Source organism: Corvus cornix, chromosome 18 (assembly GCF_000738735.6).
Source record: "Corvus cornix cornix isolate S_Up_H32 chromosome 18, ASM73873v5, whole genome shotgun sequence".
Lineage (NCBI taxonomy): Eukaryota > Metazoa > Chordata > Aves > Passeriformes > Corvidae > Corvus > Corvus cornix.
Genome location: NC_046347.1, coordinates 7,445,260 through 7,465,266, shown reverse-complemented (window position 1 = coordinate 7,465,266; position 20,007 = coordinate 7,445,260). Strand labels below are relative to the sequence as shown.

The following is a 20,007-nucleotide window of genomic DNA, read 5'->3' as shown; positions in this document are numbered from 1 at the left end:
AATTTCCAAGCTTTTAATCCATCTAGTGCTCTTCTTTTTAAAATCTGCCTATGAAAGTACAGACACTTTGAAAGAATTATGTCCTTAAATGTCCACAGCCTAAGCACGTTTGGTTTGGGCCTTAATTTTAATAAAACATGTTTAATTTTAAAAATTTACATTCCAGTGAATTATATGCAAGTTGAATGTATTTTAAAATCAGCCTTTAAAAAAGACAGCAGAGGGCAACCAATTGCAGATACAATATTGGGGATTTTGCACTTTCTTAATTTGTGTTAGAATGGGTCTCTCTGAAACTGCCTAATTTTGAATTTGAGGAGGAGCAGAAGGAATATTTTACATCTATCTAGGCAGTTTTGACTAATAATCTAAAAGATGTTACCAGGTAGAAGTTTAAAAGACAAAATGGCATTTCATCCATTCTGTTTTTATTAGAAGTAAACAAAAGCATAAAACCCAGTGCTTCCCTGTTCACATGGTGACCAGGAAAAATTCAGAAGGTAGAAAAAATTAATTTCTTTTGTCACACTGGAAGTGAACAGGATCTGAAAAAAGCCTGGGTAGGTGAAAGGCAAAGCAAAGCTCCCACTGTCTTAATGCAGGACTTCACCCTGTGCAGGCAGTTGCAGACTGTAATTAATATATCTAAGAACAAGGCTGGCAGTTCATCATTTTGCTGAGTTTCATTATTTGGGGGAGACTTAAAACTCCCAGCTGCCAGATCTCAGAATGTACTTGGTTTTCAAGCATTTTTGCAGTCCTTACAGATAAGGAGCCAGCAAACAAATATTCAAAGATGCCTATAATCATATGGAATGTGTTTTGTGTGTGCACATATGTGTTGGAATAAGGAGGAAATTAATGAGATTTTAAAGGTATTGCATTGAGGTTTCTGATTCAATGAGACAGTAAAACTGCAGGGTAAAAATTCTGTACAATATTTGCACCAGAATTTACCTCTGTGTATGATTCTCACATAAACCTGAGTGAGGTCCTTCCTAGGAACTGATACTCCCAACAGATTCTGCCTCAGTGTTTTCTTCAGTAATGGCCAGATCCTACATTTTTTCATATACAAAAGTATTAGAGATGTACTTTAGTCTCTGAATAGCATGAATTAGGAAAACAATTTTTTTTTATAGCTAAATAAAATTTGTTTTTTCAGTTTTTTTCTGGTGTTTTTCCAAAGCTACATGAAACATCAGGAAAGTATCAGGAAAAAGGAAACCAAATGCTGATGTGACTTCTCAGATAAAAAAAAAAATATATATATACTGTGTCTATATTGCTCCTGTTGTCCTGGCACAGATCAGTGAGCGCTGTGTGCCCGGTGGTGCCCTTGTTTGTCACACGGTACCTGTGGCCCTTCGCAAATACTTTGATATTCCTTCCTGGCTCTCCTGTGTTTGGGTACCCCGTTTCCTGTAGTCTTTCCTCACTACTAAGCTCTATTTACTGCCCTTTTCCAGGTGCTGCTTTGCCCCCAGTCACTTCCCATGCATACCTTTCTGTGCCGAGATATTTTTGCTTTCCTTCCCCTCTGCCACATTCCAGAGTCAGTGATCCTGCTGCCAGCTGACTCACCAGGCTGCGGATGCAAGGTCATGCTGTAAGACAACAAGGCTGCCAGTTTGGAACATCACCCACTGGATCAGGACACAGCAGTTTTGTTTGTCAGCATCCTCAAATTATCAGTATCTGCTGTCTGAAGTCCATTAAGTAACAATCATATTCCCTGTGCAGACATGGTTGGCTCTCTGGGTAACTACTGAAGCCAAAGTTAGGATAATAATAAATATATTTATTTATATCCTGCAATGCCCCTTTGTGCGGAAGGTATCTTTTCAGCTTTATACCGGCTAGCGCTTGTATTTCAATGCCTTAGAAAGCCTCGAGCAGCCTTGAGAGGTAGCAACGGTGATCTAGCACTTTAGTAGCTCTAAAATCGGTACCTGAATCAGCTGCAGAGCAAATACCATCAGCAGAAGCAAAGAGGGAGAAATATAGCTCCCTGCTCGCTCAATTCCCTGCAGTTAGAAGCTTTCAAATGAGACAGACGACCAGAGATGTTTACAGGAAAGTAGCTGAGCTGAGAGAGAGCGTTTGCCTCCCCTCGACCATCTTTATTAGGAGAAGGGGAAAGGGGAGGACTGGGGGCGGACCCGGGGTGAGCGGCCAATCAGACACTGCTGAAGAGTCTGAGTTATATTTGGCTTTGCCCGCGCTTGGAACAAAGGAGCTCAGAGCACATGTCTTTGGGAGGGGGGAGGGGAAGCTCAGAACAGGCAGCAACACCTTTGGTTCCCAAACTGTGGTGCTCCAACTCATTCAGAGTTTACTCCCTTATGAGACAGCATCATCAACACTTTGAAGAGATAGATATTTTTGTACTTGGACTGTGCTGCCCTGTACAGCCACTCTTCAACACAGGTAGAATCAACCTGCGGAAAAGAGGCAGGAGACAGTGTTGAAACTCTTAAGCAGTGTGAGAGGGGATGAGTACCAGGTGCTGCCACACAGCTGTGAGAGGAGGAGGGGATTATTTGCTTCTGCAGGTTTAATCCTTTGCCTCTGTTTTATCCACAGTATTAACTGCTTTGCAACAGTGGAAAATGCTGATAGTCATTGAAAAATGTTAAATTATTTCACAAAAGCAAAACCACTGTTTTCCTCATTTTTCAATGACAATTGGAGGATTGTCCCCATTTTCTCCCCAAACCTGAAGACTTGTTTTCCTTGCTGTTATACCTTTCTGAGCATGTTTCTCTAGCTCCACTTTAATTTTAGTAATTAATAATTGAAAAGTGGAAGGAAAATGAGGTGGGGAAAGCTTAAATCTTTTGTATTTGCATTTGAAACAAATTCAATAACTAATTTTTTAATGTATGTTTTAAAACCAAGTGAAAAATTAGAACTCATTTATTCAGGTACTCTACCATATTACAGATTCCCCCAATACTTGAAAAAAGTAATTGCTGTTTGTGGTCAATGTAGGTGAGGTAGATAAAACCACAATTTTGCTTGATAAATAGCAACTAACAGAGAGGAATCCAAAGTGAAAGGATCAATATTTGTCCCTTTAACCCACCCAAAAACCTGACATCAGAATAGGCTTCTACAGCACTTGCGATTTCCTCTGATATCCCCAGTAAAGCAGAGGAACTGTGTGGCTATATCACTACCAAAAATAGATCCCACTGTCCCAGCCCGCTGGGATTTCATTCCTTTGATCTCTGCTGGGAAACCACTGAAGGTGTTTTACAGAAACTGCCATTCTGAAGAGTTAAAAAGGAACCTTTTTTATTTTCCTCCTTGTTTGCAGCTGTAAGCAATGAACTTACTCCCAAACAAAATAATGTTTGAGTTGGAGCCTCTTTGCAAGGCAAGGGTGGAGCAATGCAGATTATTATATTTCTTTTTACCTTGGAAAATATCGGGAGAAACAGGAAACAGCAAAAGTCGAAGCTATCTTATCTAGAATGCTCTAAAAATTTGATGTTTCCATTGGTGCCACTGTGCTAAACCAACACAGTTTTGCAGCTTCACAAGTCAGAAGACAGTCCCATTTTCTGGGACTCTGGCAAACACTTGCGTTCCTTCTTTAGTTGGTCCAGCAAACCAAAACATGCAATTTGCATATTTCAAAACATGTCTCTGCTAAATGAAAAAGGACTAATGCATCTGAAAAACTCCCCTGTTGTTTAAAGATTTTATTCTAAAATATACTGAATATACTTTACTACGTAACTTTAAACAAAAACCATATTCTGTTCTCAGAATGCTGCTTGCCCTGCTTAACACTGACCAACATAATTGTTCATATTTGCTACTGTCTTTTCAGTCCAGTTTTTATTCTTCCCCCTCATTTTTCTTAATTTCAACAGTTACAAATTCCAAAAGATGTAGTTCCTATTCCCACATAAATACAGATCCACAGATCCACATACATGTTTTGGGAAGGCAACCAAGAACCCATGCAAAAAACTTTTATAATACATTAAACTACACAAGCAGCAACAGACATAAAAATAATAGATGGGCAGAAGATGATCCTTGAGAGTGATGTTTGTGCTCACCCTCTGGAGCAGGAAGCATAGCCAGGTTGGTAGCTCACTGGGCTACGATGTCAGAAGGTCAGATCACACACTAGGATTTGGGCTCATCCCAAATGTTGACACAGTATTGAAGGGGGAAGGGAAAGGGAAAGACATGTGACAGTAAAGGACATTGTATTCAGCAGTAAATGTTAATTGGAAATATCCATCATTGGGCTGGGGAGAGGAAAGTCCACTATGGATTCTTTTTCTTTTTCTTCTTTTGCTAAGTATCTAACTGGGCTGGTAATAAGCATCAGGTCTGGTGAAGAAGAGTCTACTTACTAACAGTTAATATCCTTTCATATGAATTTAATTTTAATTAAATGTGGTTGAACATATATTCCCATCTGACAAAAAGAGAGTCACACCATGTATAAGGCTAAAATTTGCGAGTGCTATTTGGCTCAGCATGCTGTCTTTAAAAAGACTGCCATGATAAGGTAAAACTAGAGGATCATCATGGAATGCTTAGATATTCTAAATCTGCATTTCATCTTCTCTTTTGATTAGATCTCAACCTGGCCCAGTTGGCCCTTTCCCAACTTTTAACCTTTCAGATATGACCTGCAGCTGCTGGATGCAACAGGAAATGAACAGTAACAACTGGCACCAGTAACATTTCTGGGAGTGTGCAGCTCAGCCTCAGTTTGTCTGCTATTGCTGTCCTTTTCCCAGCTTAGTCACCATGCTTCCACTCAATAATCTTATTGCTTATGTAGTGTAATGTAATGCTTATCATGGTATTAAGTTTCACTAACAAAAATTCAGAAAGTCTGCTTCCATTTAATTTAAATTTCCCAGATTTCTCACCACTCTCATACCAATAATTTTAGTTAAAATAAGAAACTAAAACAATAAAGCAGCCTACAGCAAGCATCCTTTCAAAAAAGTCTATGTACCTGTTTCTAATACAGATCTTGATTGTAGGTTTTTCATACACTTGTGCATCTCATTGTATCTCAGTTGAAGTTAGTCTGTTAAATAACAGCATTTGGAATGAAAATAATGCTGCCTTCTCAGAAGGATTCACACTGTAATCTCCTGGATTTATTAATACGAAAATTCTTGTAATAATTCAGCTTGGAAGGGACACATGGGATCATCTCATCACCCAGTCAAACCCACAGCCCAGAGCAGAACCAAACTTGAAACTGGCTCTAATTTCAAGATCAGATAAATTGCCCAGGGCCTTGTCCGCCTCAGCTTTGAGTATCTCCAAAAACAGAGATTTCAGAATCTCTCAAAGCAACTTGTTTCATTGTTGATTATCATCACTGAGAAAAAAAACCTCCTTTATTTTGGCATAAAACATTCTGATATCTACTGGCCATAAAAAAAAAAAAAAAAAAAAAGAAGATGAAGAGAAAAATACTAGTTCTCTACTCAAGTCATATTTTCACAACAAACTTACTGGCAAAGATATTGAGCATACAGAATTACGAGTCTGACAGAGGGGATGGGTTAAGCACAAAATTGTGAAACATTCTTTATGCAAGGGAAGGACTTATATTATGTGATGCCTATAATTGCTTTTGGTGACCTGGCAGGTACTTCTAGGCTTGTCTTTGCTGAAAAACCTTAAAAGGCCCTCAGATTAATTCTTTATTCTTATTCTCTAACTTGTTTCAAATGGATGCAAAAGTTGTTTTTCTAAATGCCTGTCTGTCATTGTAGTGAATTATTCAAGCTCATTATTCAGTGATAATGCTCTCAGTTTCATGGTTCCTAGAAGCACACCTTAAATGTTATCAAGGGTCAGTTTATTCCCATGTTACAAGAAAAAAAATTAGTGGAAGGCAACGTACTCTTTCACATACCCACCTCACACTCCAAGACCATAGGTCTTTCTAGTGTCACAGTAATTTCCTGCTGAAGGCATGTTCCTACTCTTCCTTTTAATTTGAATAATTGAACAGCATCATGAGCCTTTCACAGGGTAAATGGGTTGGCCAGGCAATTTTGGCTTCTTGTGAGATCCACTCAAATGTACAAATCGATTATATGGCTTCCATGCTGAGAAAACACATTAACTTTAAAATGCACAGCAGCAGCCTGGTCTCAATAAAAATAATATTTAAAATCCACTCCTAAACTATAACTCCAAGTTGCAGCTGAATATGAAATATCCATTTCCAGGCAATTACACACAATTTCTATCATGCTTTGGAAGACATGTATATGCACCAGAAACAGTAAAAGCCAAACCCCCTGTGGCTCTAAGTGACCAAAACAGGGGAAGACTTAAAACCTTCCAAGATACGCTCAGGCAGAAATGCAGTGAGCCTTGTGACTCACAGTAGGCCTCTGCTCACAGTATGTACAGCACAGAGGGAACCCTTGGCCTTACGTGTTGCAGAGTAACTGCTTCAATCCCAAACTTGGAATTCTAGGGATAAAATGATTAATTCTCACGGGTTTCTTCCACAAATGAGGAATAATAAGACAATTAGGCTCGAAGCAAAACCTGATTCTTCCAGTCCATCACAGAATCTCTTTTGCTTCCAGTGCTGAAACAGGCCTTAGAAAAATACTAAAATTTGTATGAAATCTAGAGAGCACAGATAAAGGCAAACTCACCTAAATCCTAGTATTACAGGTACTTCTGCTTACACTGCAGGAACAGCTTTCAGTTTAACCTGTTTCACAGCCGAGATGCAGGAAATTTTTCACAAACTGAAATTAATATGTATGTTCAAGGTCTTTCAACATGATTATTATGGCAGGTTCCACCAAAACACCTTTTCACAGGATGCGGTCCTTACTTTGGAAATGAAGGTTTCCAGCGGAGAGCTGTTCCCATTCAAAATGTTCTGTCTCACAGCAGGACTCCAGGATACATTTAAAATTCAGATTCCAAATGAGAATAATTGTTTATGGTCAAGTTTACAAAGAACAGGCAATACTGAGCTAACAGAAGGATGACATTCTCTTTATGTGTGCACATGTAATCCTAATTAATATGTTCCTTGGCAGTTGCAGAGGAGAATTAGTAGGATGCTTTAACACCAGTCTTATTTACCTTATTGATCAGGATTTCTCCTAAGTCTGCAGTTCTAAAGCAGAGTGGTATGAAAAAAACCCAGCAAAACCAATCTTGCTATAGAGATTTGTTCTTTTTTATTGCTCCTCAAAATGCATTTCTCTTTCATACAATCCAACTGGATTTATAACAACTTTCCTCCTGCCATAAGCCTTCTTTTCTATTTTTGTATGGAAGTTCTCAGCGTCTTTTAACTTAGATGAGTGAAAAGAAAGTTTTTTGTCTGAAAGTGTAGTAGTTTCCTCTGATTAGAGAACTACAGTGAGACAGCAAATTTGGTTATGAATTATCCTCTCTGTAGAAAAAGCCAAATCTGTGCTCAGGGAGAAATCACTCTCAGCTAAGTGAAATTTAAGTATCATTAGATCCCTTTTGAAAATGTTGTTTGTATACAGAAAACTGACATAATGGGAAGCAAAATTGTTGGTGGGAAGACACATCACCTATTAGCATGGACTAGCATCTGAAATCTATCCCCCTGTCTTCTCACTTTTTCTGTTCCACTAAATTATAAAAACAGACAATGACCTGCTTGAGAAGTGAAGCATCAACCAGATATTTCCTGAGCAAAGACAACTTACATTTCCCTTTGCACATCATCTTCTAAGAGGCAGCACCAGTGACTGCAAATCTGACATCATTCTCTATGTTGACTTTGGGTTACTGACAATCTTTCCTTTACTTTACCTTCCAACTCAAATACATTAGTTTTACAGAGAGATCACATGGAAAGAATGGAGTTGAATGGCTGGAACACATTGTGGAAGAATGGTTTATATTCATTTTGTTACAGCATCATTCCTTATGGAAACAGGGGATGGAGAACCAGTCATTCAAAAAAATTCCACCACTTCTGGGAAGAACATGCCAGAACACATTTCAGTAAGAGCTGCTAAATTTAAAACACAAGTTCTATATGCAGATAGATCCAAAGCTTATTATGATTTATGGAAACTCTGATATTACACTTTGGAGCAGATGCCTGTTTGTTGACTGAAACTACAGCATTTTTATAGTTCTATTTGGCTGTTGGGATACCTACCAAATTGTTAATTGGGGTGGGATAGAGAAGATGAGAGACTCAGTCATCACGTAACAGAAATGTTCATTCTTTTTTTATTCAAACAACCCTTTGCTTACAACAGATCACTAAAAGAACAAACTCTGCACTCCAGTTTTAGGCAAGCTGGTGAAACAAAACCAACTTTGAGGTGCTACATTAAGAAACAGCATGGGAAGGGGCTTTCATGTTTTATAACCCCGTGCACCAGAACTCATAACGCATGATGACTTAACAACTTTCACCGCAGGTAAATTCCTGCTCAAGCTGTCCAGAAAGACTCACAGGATACATGTATAATTTATGGAAGATCAATATTTAATCAGTCATTAATAATGCTCTAAAATGATTTAAGAATGACTTTACATCCAAAGACTGAAAATACCAACTCTTTCTAGTCAAAATCTTCCATTCAGACACAAAGCCGCTTGAACTTTTCTTCCCTATTAATACAAGATGGGTGTAGTAACCCAGACTTAAACTGAAGTGTCACTGCATATTTGTTACTTTAAAAGCCCATGGGGAACTAAAGAAAAGATCTGATGCTGCTTTCATCTCACATCATTGCTTAGTTCCTTGTAAACAGTGGAAAAGCTGGTTTTAGTATCTGCTGTTTAATCAAACGTGTTTTAATTTAGAAAGTTGTGTACAGCACTAGAAGCTGCCTGTGCAATGGTTTCAATATGGATATGTGAGCAAAGGCCATGTATTCTACACACTCAGTGCGGGGTCTGCAGGAAATCAAATTTTCAGCTGGATTGACAATGGAGCCATTCAGCCTCCTGAACTCTCAGCCTCAGTGTCTCAGCACACTGCACACACATGTATACTCTGTCTTGGTGACAAGTAACTATATGGTTATAAAATACTTTCAGTCTTTCTCCTGCTTTCATTTCCTTAAAGAAGAAACAAAATTACAGATTGTCTGGAGAAAAATAATGAAAAAATTACCTCTTTTGTCCACCATTCATCTCTGTGCACATACTCAGCTCACTAGGTACATATTGCTTGTAAACATTTCAACTCAAATTTTAAGGTAGGTTTACAATTACAGGTAAGTTTTGCACTATTGTGGCACAGAGGCCAGTTTTGTTCAGAAAGAACTGGAAATTAGTCCGCATCATTGTTCCAGGAAGATTCATCCTCAGCTAGTCCCCTTTTAAAATGTTGTTATATTGTGTTATATAACACTGTAATATTCAATCCAGTGACAGTCTCCAAGTCAAAGATATTGAAAAATGACTAAACTGCTAGCAGAACACATGAAATCCTGCTTAGTTCTAATCCAACTTATTCTTTCAAAATCCTTTAAAAGTAAGGCAGCTCACAGTATCAGCCTGTCATTTGTGACCTGCCCAGCATGGCACTCTTAAACCTAGGAGACAGAACAAGAACACTACATGGATAAAATAATGATTTATTGGAAGCAAATATTCACACAAGGTATAAAGGCAATCATTTCAATTGTTTCCTTTTTAACAAAACAAAGGTACTCCACTACCAGATTTATCCAGAAACAGGATTAGATTTAGGAACAATGTAGAATATTTTAAATCCCTGAGAATGATATCCTCTCATTCTTTTATGGGGCACTCCCTGCCCCACCCCCTGCAAAGGTGCTGGAAATTTAATTTCCTGCTCAATTAAGCTTTTAGTGGGTCACCATCCATTCTTTATATCAGCATGAAATTCAGAAATGCAAGCAAGCCCAAGTTCCACATCAAGCTCATCCACATTCAGTGGCAGGCACCCAGTTTAAAATTACTTCCAGTTTCAAGCTGGTATCCAAGCTGCTTTATAGATAAGGCTACTGACTCTGAAGATAAAACTTGTTCCCCTAAAATCAGTCAAGCAAGAAGTCACCTCCTCCTTTTTCATCTATCTGGACACAGCTAAGGGTTTTTACTTTTCATACAGAAGTATAGAGCTGTGAATGCAAGGCTTTAGGCTTGATCTTTTTACATCTGGATTTAAGGAAGTTCAGCATCACAGACTTCCAGCTCCTACTGCACATTTCTAGCAATTTATCTCAGCCCCCTGCATTTTTTAGGTTTATATCAGGCAGAGAGTTTAAGAATGACAAACGTGGGTAGCAAAAGCGTTTCCTCCCATGCAATGCAAGTTCCATTACTGAGATTCAGGAGGAAGCCACCCTGCAAAGGCAGATCCAGGCATAACACATGCAGACAATTTGCAGTCTAAGTTCAGACATTTTTTCTAGTAAGACTATTGTCTGTTTTGCAAGGATGTAACATATCCATCACAGAACTCCTCTAGCTGGACACCTGACAACCAGCATAAGCAAAGCATGGGGAACAAGGCTAAACTTGAGTACTTTCAAAAGCTGCAGCTGATGTTGCTGTTACCTTGTCAGTGGCCAGCTCTTCAGCTGGAGATGGAAAAAACAATTAATAGAACTAAAGGCATAACTCAACTAAGATAAAATTCTTTCTAATATTAGAGGTAGATTTTATCCAGTGTAATATATAACAGCCATTCCTGTAAGAGCAGAGATCTAGGAATTAAACAATTAAGATCAATTTCAACACCTATGTGCTCCTAGAATAATTAAGGCAAGCTTTTTGTATATCCTTCAAGAAAGCAGGCACACCACTCTGTAAAGAGAAAAGCAGAAAAGTCATTTTTGCGTAATGGAATCAATAAAAACTATAAGCAAGATGAGAATTCCCATTATATAGATCAAGGCCTTCAAACAGATACAGTTCTTAGATCTAATATCCCATTGTCTTAAGATACAACTCCAAGATCTGGTACATAGCATCAAACCATTCCTTGAATACCTTGGGAACAAACTGCATTGTTGAAGTTTGCTTGTCTTGAGGCTATTCATATATGCTCTGAAACACAGATTATCTGGGGTTTGTTGTAAAAATTTACCTGCAAGGTTGGCAAACCAAAGGAATTTGACAGGAATGAAAATAAATCAATTAATTACAACTATTGTCATGAGAGCATACAATAGTGAGACTGTAAATATGGGACTGTGTAAAAGCTAGGAAGGCTGATATATCTGTTTCAGAAAAAATTAATTCTGCCCAACACGTAGAAGGTGGGTATGAATGCAGTGAATTCGTTGTTTGAAACAGATCAGCCAAAAATCATTGTCTGTAACCTTTACTTACCTTGGCAGCCCAGTTGACCAGCCAGGATGGAATCATGCCACCAGGATTATCAAAATAGTACATATAGACTAGAGAGGAGAGAGAAGTTACCAGTTACCTGAGACTTAGCTCTAACACACTGTGACAGAAGCTGATGGTGTGCATGACTGACACACCAACTACAACATTTCTACTCTAAATTACGCACAAAAAAGTTGACTTGTCCTGAAGTGAAATGTGAAGTAAATAAAGACATTCCCAATTAACGGGAAGCTGACACAGCCACAACAGTAATTTAGATTACTGCAAACCATTTTTGGCACCCTGTCTTACAACATAACACTGTCTTTAAAAGACTAATCTCAAACAGGAGTCAAGCTCTAGACAAACCCTTTAATCTATACATCTGTAAAACACAGTACTTGAATCCTTGCTGAGTTAAGAAAATTGCAGCAGACTCTCCCCAGCTGAACTGTCTGGCAGGAAAAGAAGTATAGACTGGGGGTGGGATGGGAGGGCAGAAGGAAGTGGTCAGTAGACTATTCTTGACTACCCAGCCCAACTGCTAAATGAAAAGATTCTTCACAGTAGTGCACTGCACTGAACATTTCCAAAAGTTTCATACATTTTAAAGTACCCCTTGGCTTAAAATTTCCAGTCCCCCTCTTTGTGTGTTTTGCTAATACATACATTCCCTGGCTACATGACTTGTCACACATTTTCTTGACCTCTTACCTTTAGATCCAGCCTTGCCATCACTTTCAATTACCAGGCTTTGTTTATAGCTTTTAACTCTGATAATACCAGGCTTTTCAGGGCACTGAGGAACAGCCACACTTTTTGCTAACACAACCCAGATCTTCCTCCCATCCACATCCATCTCCCGACATTCCCGAATATAGACATACTGTACTGCAAGTTGAGGAGGCACGTCAAAACAATGTCACTTTGAGGGATGAGGAGTTGACAAGTGAATTCCATCACAAACAGTAGCTCCTTCAAGTTATTTCTCATGGCCCTACAGGATTCAATCCTGCAGAGCAGTAATTCAGCTATGTGAGCTCTAGCTCTGTGTGAGAAGAGACACCCACACTCCTCTTCATGCCATATATATTCATGTAACACGAGGACTGCAAGACCTTAGATCAAGTGCAGCAGAGCAATGGAATCAGATCATTGTTGGGATTCCTGGATGACCAAGTGGCAAAAACTGCCAGAGGAGCAAAAGCTTAAAAGGATACATCTCTGTTTGAGAGAGGAAAAGGGTACTTCACTTCCCAGTAGATTACTTTTTCACCATCATATGTTTCCTCATACAGTTCTACGGTTGAAAGAAGATGACTGTTAGATATTTTTAATTTCTACTGCAACAGAACTATAGATGGCATCAAGAGCTGCTAAGATTTCTTACATGAACACATTTTACATGCAACCCTGATGTCAAAATTAATATGTATGTAAAATTTTAGCAGTAAGAGACATTAAGAAGTTCTGTACCAGGATTGTTCAGGAATCAAATACACAAAAATACGTGACCTCTTTTTCTGTGGCTATTGGATTAATTGGTGGAAAAAAAAACCCCAAGGAAAAAGCTCCAGAACATAAAAGCAGAAAAATTCTGGGGGAAGCAGAGTCAAATTCCTTTTCCAACAGTTTGCTCATTCAAAGCCTTTCCATCTCAAAGCTTTTTCCTCACCTGTGCATGTTCTGTACAATTCTAAGTCACAAGTGCAGTGTGCTTTTTCACCACCATGTCATTACCCCTGCAAATGATACTGAGTTAACATGGAACTAGGATGAGTGCAGCTTTCTAAAAACCTGAAGACATCTTACACGAGGGATTAATAAATTTTGGAAAAGCTGTAAGAAATTTCACAGCAGTATATACATGCAACAGCAAACGAAAATCTTGAGCAGTTCATTACACCATCTTCAGTCTGCCTGGAAACTCAAATCAGAAGACAGCAGAACATGAAAAAAGTAACCTAGGAATAGTGCCTAAAACACAGCAGTGACTCAGTCAGATAGCAGTGTGGCATGAAGGAGAAGAATCAAAATCAAGTTCAAATCAAACCACATTTGATTTTTGAATAGTTTGAAAACCTATCTACATTACAGCTTCTTTTCTTCTTTCATAGAGGCAGCAACTGCCACTATGAGGGCAATGGACCTGACAAGCCATGGGGCTGAGCCAGGGTGAACTCCTGTTGGCTCAGGGCCTGGAGTAAAGAGTAGTTTGATCCAGAAAGGTGGTGCACCTGAACAGTCAGAGTGGTCTTTTCTTCCTTTAGGGCAGACTTGTGCTTGAGGTGCTCTATATACTCCAGAGGCAGGTTTTTGAAAGCGAGGCCAGAATCAATTAACAATCTCATTGATAAGCCAAGAACAGTGCCCCAGATGGGAGATTCTTTCCCTGCGTAATATGTTCCAAACCAGGCTTCTGTCAGTATGCCTGCAGATCAGCTGTCACCCACAGAAACAGCTTCTCCTCTTCTCCAGCTGGAGCAGTACTGGATGCACCTGGTGTAATAACCCACAACACTTACACTTTCCACCAGAGGTCACTGGAGCATTGGATTATTCACTTTACTTTCACTTCTAACCACAGAGTTTTCCTTTTTCAAAGGCACCATGATAGTTTTAAAGACCCCAATACAACTGTTATTAGCTATCCCATTTACCTGTGTATCTTTGCAAACACAGGAAAAACACACAATAGGTAAACACATCCCACCTTCATTCACTTCAAAGCAGAATACAGTGCATTTTAATCAATAATCTGACTTCATTTAGCATTACTACAAGAGATTACAAGTCCATTCTATCCATAATAGGCACAGCAGCACTTGCTGCTTCAACAGTCAGTTATTACTGTTAAATTGTTGGGAAGTCTAATCTCAATCAGGAAGGTGTTGCAATCAGGAGTAGCAAGTTTCACTATTGCTCAGGCCCAACCATTTTGCATCATGCCACAGAAGCATGTGGTACTTCAGTCACTACTCTACAGTTTAGTCACAACTTCCCTGCTGAATTGGCAGCTGCAGCACAAACCAGGCCTCAGGATGCCCACATCTCGTGGATATTCAGAAGCATTCAGGAGCAGTTGCCCTTTTGACTAAAAAGGCAGCTACTTCTGCTCCAGTCAGGTTTTTATTTCAACGTCAGCCAGCAGTTCAGCACAGAACTCTCCTCTGGACTGCCACTTGCATGGCTGTAAGAGTACCAAGAAGTACAAACAATAACACCAAGAGCAAGAAGGCTGTCAATGTAAGTTTTCTGGGGTTTCTTCCTAAATGTGAAAGAAAAAGCCCAGGCTTAACTGGAGTTACATTTAAAATGTTGGCTAGTACTATTTCATCATATGTACAGTCCTAAAAAATGGGTGGCCTTGTGTCAATTTTTAAGCTGGAAGGAAAGCATTACGTTGTATTTATGCCCTTTAAGAGTTAATTTCTGTGAAATGCTGGACTTAAAGCACCAGCACAAGTATAAATTAACAGAAGAACAAACCATGGTCAGCAAGGATATAAATGTCAGCTCTGCAACATTATCTAGTTTGTAGTTTAAGGGTGTAGCTTCCCCCAACGGCTTCCTTTCTTTTCTCTATGAAGGAATTAAAAAAAAAAAAAGAAGTGTTTATTTAAGAAGGACTCATTTCTCCTAAATGTACTTAAAGACTACTGAAGTAACTCAGCAGAATATTTTTACATCCAATACAATAATGCTGAGTCCCACTCTGGCTCTTTGTTTCATTAATGGCAAAACGGCTTTTGCTACAAGAAAGCTACTGACTGTTTTGACAATTAACACTTAATGAAGACACTACTCCTTAAATTTGACCAAGTACTGAAATGAGTTAAATCTGTGGTCCCCTGTACCAATACAGCCACAGGCATTATCAGCAATCATTCACCGAGGAGCTGTCCTAAACCTAACAAGCACAACATTTAACAAGTCTTTGGTTTTTAACACTGCTCTTTGTTCAGCAAAACACTTTGACCACTTTTCAGTTTTACTGGCCTGAACTGACTTCAATCACAGGCTTAAAAAGGAAAGGCTCTCCATCTCTAAAATAAATGGATTACTGTATGTCTACATCAGCTGAATCTTTACCTTGTTACTGCTGACTTAAGATGTTTTAACATCATATGGATATTCCGGTTCAACACCGTTTTTCAAAGACAACATTAAATAAACTTAACTAAATTAGTTATTGCTTTCTCTGTAAAAGCCTGAAGTTACCAAGTATTCTCTCGATACACCCATTCCTGACTGTAAAAGGCACCAAGAACAACCAATGTTTTTAGGAAAAGATATTCCATCATGCATCAAACTGGTGGAAACCTGAGTAAAAATTTTCACAATGAGAACAATCAGCCTTTGTAATAATCTCCCCAGGGAGAAAAACTGGACACTTTTAAGACTCAGCTGAACAGGGTGCTGGGCCATCTTGTCTTGACTGGGCTCTTGCGAATGAAGTTTGGACCAGATGATCCCAGAGGTCCCTTCCAACCTGCTATTATTCTACGATGCACTGCTCCACTGCCATATGCAAAGATGCACAAAAGGTACCACCTCCATTTCTCCCCAAGACATCTACTAAAATTTAACCTAAGCATTACAACTAAAAGTTACAAGGTTATGCTCCAGCATAACCAGTGATGTCAATCATATGCTTTAACCAACATGGAAGGAATTCATTCCAGAGGAAAAATAAATGCTGTTGAGACATTAGTTGCTCCATATCAGCGTTTACTTGTATATTTGCAGAGTGCAACCTTATCCCAAAAGATATTTAAGCCTGACCCGAAGTCTTTGGAGGCAGTAACTTCAAAATACCTTTGAGGAAAGTTTTAGGGGGAACAATCAAAGTGGACTCGAGCTTGCTTTTACACTGCCTAGATGAGCTTACCTTTAACATACTGATCCCACTCTTTTCTGAAATCCAAGTCCATGTAGACATCTGCACACAATTTTGGAGGACAGTCAGCAAGACCACCAAAGATTTTATATTCATAAAGTCCTGACTGCTGTGGAAACAGAGTGAGGAGAGGAAAAGTCACACAGGAAAGGGAAGTACTCTGCATCAGGGAGAACAGCTGAAGGAAGTTAGGTGGGGCACAAACTACAAATATGCTCAAGAGCTGTGAAAGCAAGTGTTCAAAAAACAATGCAAGATTCGGTCTTTAACCTCTCGACTTTTTGATCTATACATGAAAGTTTAAATCCAGCCGGGCTGACCTGCCCTGCACAATGGTTGTTTCTTCCCTTACACCAGTACCCTTTTACTTCATCAGGAGTTCCAGAGGGAGCATGTTTCTTCACAAACACAGTACCCTTTTCATCTCCAGTGGTCAGTGTGGACTAAATCCTGCCCACACCGAGGTTTACCAGAAGCATTAAATTCTTGTAGCAAGTTATTTATGCTTATACATCAGGCTGGGATACAAGAATGCATTACAATGTCCATGCTTCTATACAATGCACTCTTAAATCTGCCTTAAATATTTATCAGCTACTTTCTTTCAGAAAGCTGTACGCACTGAAGGGGTGGGGTGCAGGATATCTCCTGTTTTAATGTTACTTTCAACATATGGTAACTCCATCTGTGCCTATAGAGCAATGTTTGTACCATTCTTAGTACCAGTTCAGGACTAAAGTAAAACAATGAGAGTATGTCAAATATACAGTGTAGAAATCAAATTAAAGCATTCCCAAGGAAACAAGAGAAGGATTATACAACATTCTGTTAGTGAATAAACGAATTTTCCTCTTTTGCTCGCCTTCACAAACCAACTCTAGAAGATGAAGATTTGAAGTGCCAGAAAATAATAACGCGAGCAAGAAGCTTAAGCTACTCATCTTCACTGTGGCTTCACTGAAGCACCAATCACCAGCTTCAAACTTGAACTATTCAGCACCTGTGTAACCCCATGAACTCACCATCTTTGTAAGAGGCATCAACATTTTAATTCTCACAAGAAAAAGAAAGTTTTAACAAGAAAGTTAAAACAAAAGTGAAATGTTTCAGTTTTCTGAGGCCTGTTTCCAGAGAGTCAATCAGCTTGGCTGGAGTACTGTGCTGGCCGGTGAACATACATTACAAGGGACAGAGAGTTTTCAGGAAGACAAGTCCCTACCGCAAGAACCACTTCATGTTAGGGTGGCCAAAAAGGCTTCTCCCAGGATGCTTGTTCTGTTGTGTTAATCTATCCCAGTTTGGATTCCCCAGTTGGCTGTTGGCCTCTACCCCTCATCACTCCCCCAGAGCTCCCCATTGGTCCCCGTTCCCTGGTCCTGCCTTTTCCCCACCCCCGGATAAAACTGTGAGCTTCGGGATCACGTTGGTATTTGCCCGTGTAACCTTTGGCAGTGTAGCAGCAATAAATGCTCCTGGCGGAACGCACACAAACGCCCTTTTCGACTCTTTGCTACCGACTGCAGCACGGAACCCACCCGTGCGCCTGTGGGGGCACGCGGGACCCCACGGAGCCGGGCAGGGACGGTGTTAGAGTACAGCACTGAGCAGGAAGGCCCAGATCTACTTCTCCAGCCTGCAGAGAAGGTGGAAAGACAAGGCAAAAAGAGAAGACAACAGGAAAATAATTGCTGCTTTCAGCTTCCTGGACTACTGTTGCTACAGTGGAGCTGCAGTTCAATAAGTGCTAAAAACTTAATTTTTCCAGTAACAACTTAAAACTAAGACCCTCCTTCTAGACATCGTTCATCTTCTCTTGTAGCAATCTGAAGCAACTGAAAGAGAAAACAGGAAATTTATTTCCCAGTAGAATCAGAAAATTGGACTTGAAAAGGTCCCTTGCATCCTGTGTAGTCTGTCCATCCAGCCTAAACTAAGGGCATCGTATACTACATTTAAAAAAAAGACAGACACCTATAAATGTTTTTGTTTGTTTGTTTGTTTCAAATAGTCCACTTGGCTCTACAGTATAAAAGCATGAGAGGATAAGGAGGAGAAGCCTGAGCTACTTTCCATCTCACCAGCTGCCATTCATACAACAGCAGCACAGCCACTGCAGTAAGCCAGGGTTTCCCTGGTCCCATTTGCCTGGCTAAATCCAGCCTCCAGCTTCCCAAAGTTCCTTTGCCTTCATTCACTGCATGATGCGTTTACAGGTCTGGGTTGAGCGTTGATCCTAAAGCCTCTACTTCATCCACTCCAGAAGGAACACCCCCAGCACCCTGTGCTCCATCAACACACTGCATGGATATCCTGCATGGATACCTGGCAGGCACCCCAGCCTCGCCTGTGCTCTGTGCACTCATTGATAAGCTCGTCTTGCCACTGCCAGTTACCACATTCACACTGTAAACAGGAGCTGTTTATCACTGAAAAAAATCCCAAGGTCTATGAAGTGATGGCTTTTTAAAGAGGCTTTCCCTACCCCACTGTGCCTTTAGCACAGCCCTGTACACTTGCTTGTTTTTTCTAACATTACCATGTCTGAAATGATTTCTCAGAATACAAATACAAAACTGTCATGCAAAGAACAGCATGAAGTCCAGTAAGTAGTTGAGAGGAAACTGTGATCACTCAGTTAAAGAAATAGGATATTTATATATATATATTTATATATGGATTTAGAAGTCAGTATTGAATCATAAATCTGAGTCAGAATGAAAACACTGTCAATCACAAGTCAGTTCCTAAACTACTGAAGTTCTTTAAAGAAGTTAGTCCCCTCAAAAGGGGAGAAAACTTCATTCCAACCCTTTATGAACTACCTCCTCATTTTAGAGGGCGAACGGTGGAAAATCAGTGTGAAGGGAGTTCTGGAGAGAGGCAGGAGGGAGGGAGGACTCCTGGAGACCACGGTGCCGTGACACGGGCGGGGCTCGGGAGCAGATATTTAGGGACACGACCACAAACCCCTCAGAGGGGGTCGGGAGGGCGGCACATCGAACACCCCGTTAGGCCGACAGCCCCTTTTCCCGGGAATTCCCCCATCCAGCTGCTCACAAGCTCGGTTCCCCGGCACGGTGCGCGGGCAGGGGTCACTACGGCCCAGCAGCTTTCCCATCAGCAGTTAATGGCATTATCCGGAAAGCTGCTTTCTGGGAGCCTGGAGAAACCGAGCCCAGGCCTGTGCGGGGAACCGGCGGCTGCGGGCAGGGTCGTGCTGGCCCCGCATCCCCGTCACCACCCCCCCGGCCGCCCCGGGCCGCGGTGCCGGTGCCCGCCCACCTCGTGGTACAGCCGGTAGATCCGCACGCCCATGGTCTCCACCAGGAGCTGCCAGGGCCCCGCCGCGGCCGGCGCCGGCTGGTCCAGCTCCCGGCAGGCGGCCCGAAACTGCTCCTCCGAGAAGCCCCGCGATGACGGCGCCTCCACCTCCGGCGGCCCTTGCATCCCCACCGCTCCCTCCACCTCCGGCGGCCCCGCCATCCCCGGCGGCCCCTCCATCCCCGGCGGCGGCCGGGCGGCCACAAGCCCCGGCCGAGCACAACCCCCGTCCGGGGCGCCCCGCCCCGCGGCCGCCCGGCCCCCGCCGCGCCCCGCCGAGCCTGCGGGCCCGGGGGAGGGGGCTCGGGGGCGGCACAGTGGGTTCACGGGGCATCCCTGCCCTGCAGGTGCGCTCCGTGCGCTCTCGGGTTAGGCGGGGTCTCAATGGTGGTGCCTTTAAATGTGTGTGACATTAACCTGGTACCAGAACGGGGACAGGTTCCGTG

General features: G+C 41.1%; 1 protein-coding gene across 2 annotated transcripts; it reads right to left on the bottom strand.

Annotated features, from left to right (window-relative positions):
• Positions 1 to 8,230: 8,230 nt before the first annotated feature.
• On the bottom strand, positions 8,231 to 19,762 carry LOC104694268 (phosphatidylcholine transfer protein). 2 transcript variants are annotated; one of them, XM_039562403.1, is made up of 6 exons: positions 19,523 to 19,762; positions 16,232 to 16,349; positions 12,561 to 12,640; positions 12,055 to 12,226; positions 11,341 to 11,408; positions 8,231 to 10,812 (listed from the first exon to the last, which is right to left on the bottom strand). In XM_039562403.1, exons 1-6 carry the CDS (start codon positions 19,739 to 19,741, stop codon positions 10,747 to 10,749), a joined length of 723 nt encoding a protein of 240 aa, XP_039418337.1. In that variant the 5' UTR covers positions 19,742 to 19,762; the 3' UTR covers positions 8,231 to 10,746. The 2 variants fall into 2 exon arrangements, with proteins under 2 accessions (XP_039418337.1, XP_039418338.1); XM_039562404.1 differs by having other exon boundaries at positions 16,232 to 16,346; positions 19,523 to 19,751.
• Between the last annotated feature and the right edge of the window lie 245 nt (positions 19,763 to 20,007).

Excerpts from the sequence above, each read along its gene's own strand:
- LOC104694268 (XM_039562403.1), bottom strand. The coding sequence starts at position 19,741 with ATGGAGGGGCCGCCGGGGATGGCGGGGCCGCCGGAGGTGGAGGGAGCG. Across the intron at positions 12,641-16,231 it reads GTGGGATCAGTATGTTAAAG|AACTGTATGAGGAAACATAT; the intron begins GTAAGCTCATCT and ends TTTCAACCGTAG. Across the intron at positions 10,813-11,340 it reads TGGTCAACTGGGCTGCCAAG|AGTGGTGTGCCTGCTTTCTT; the intron begins GTAAGTAAAGGT and ends TTCTCTTTACAG.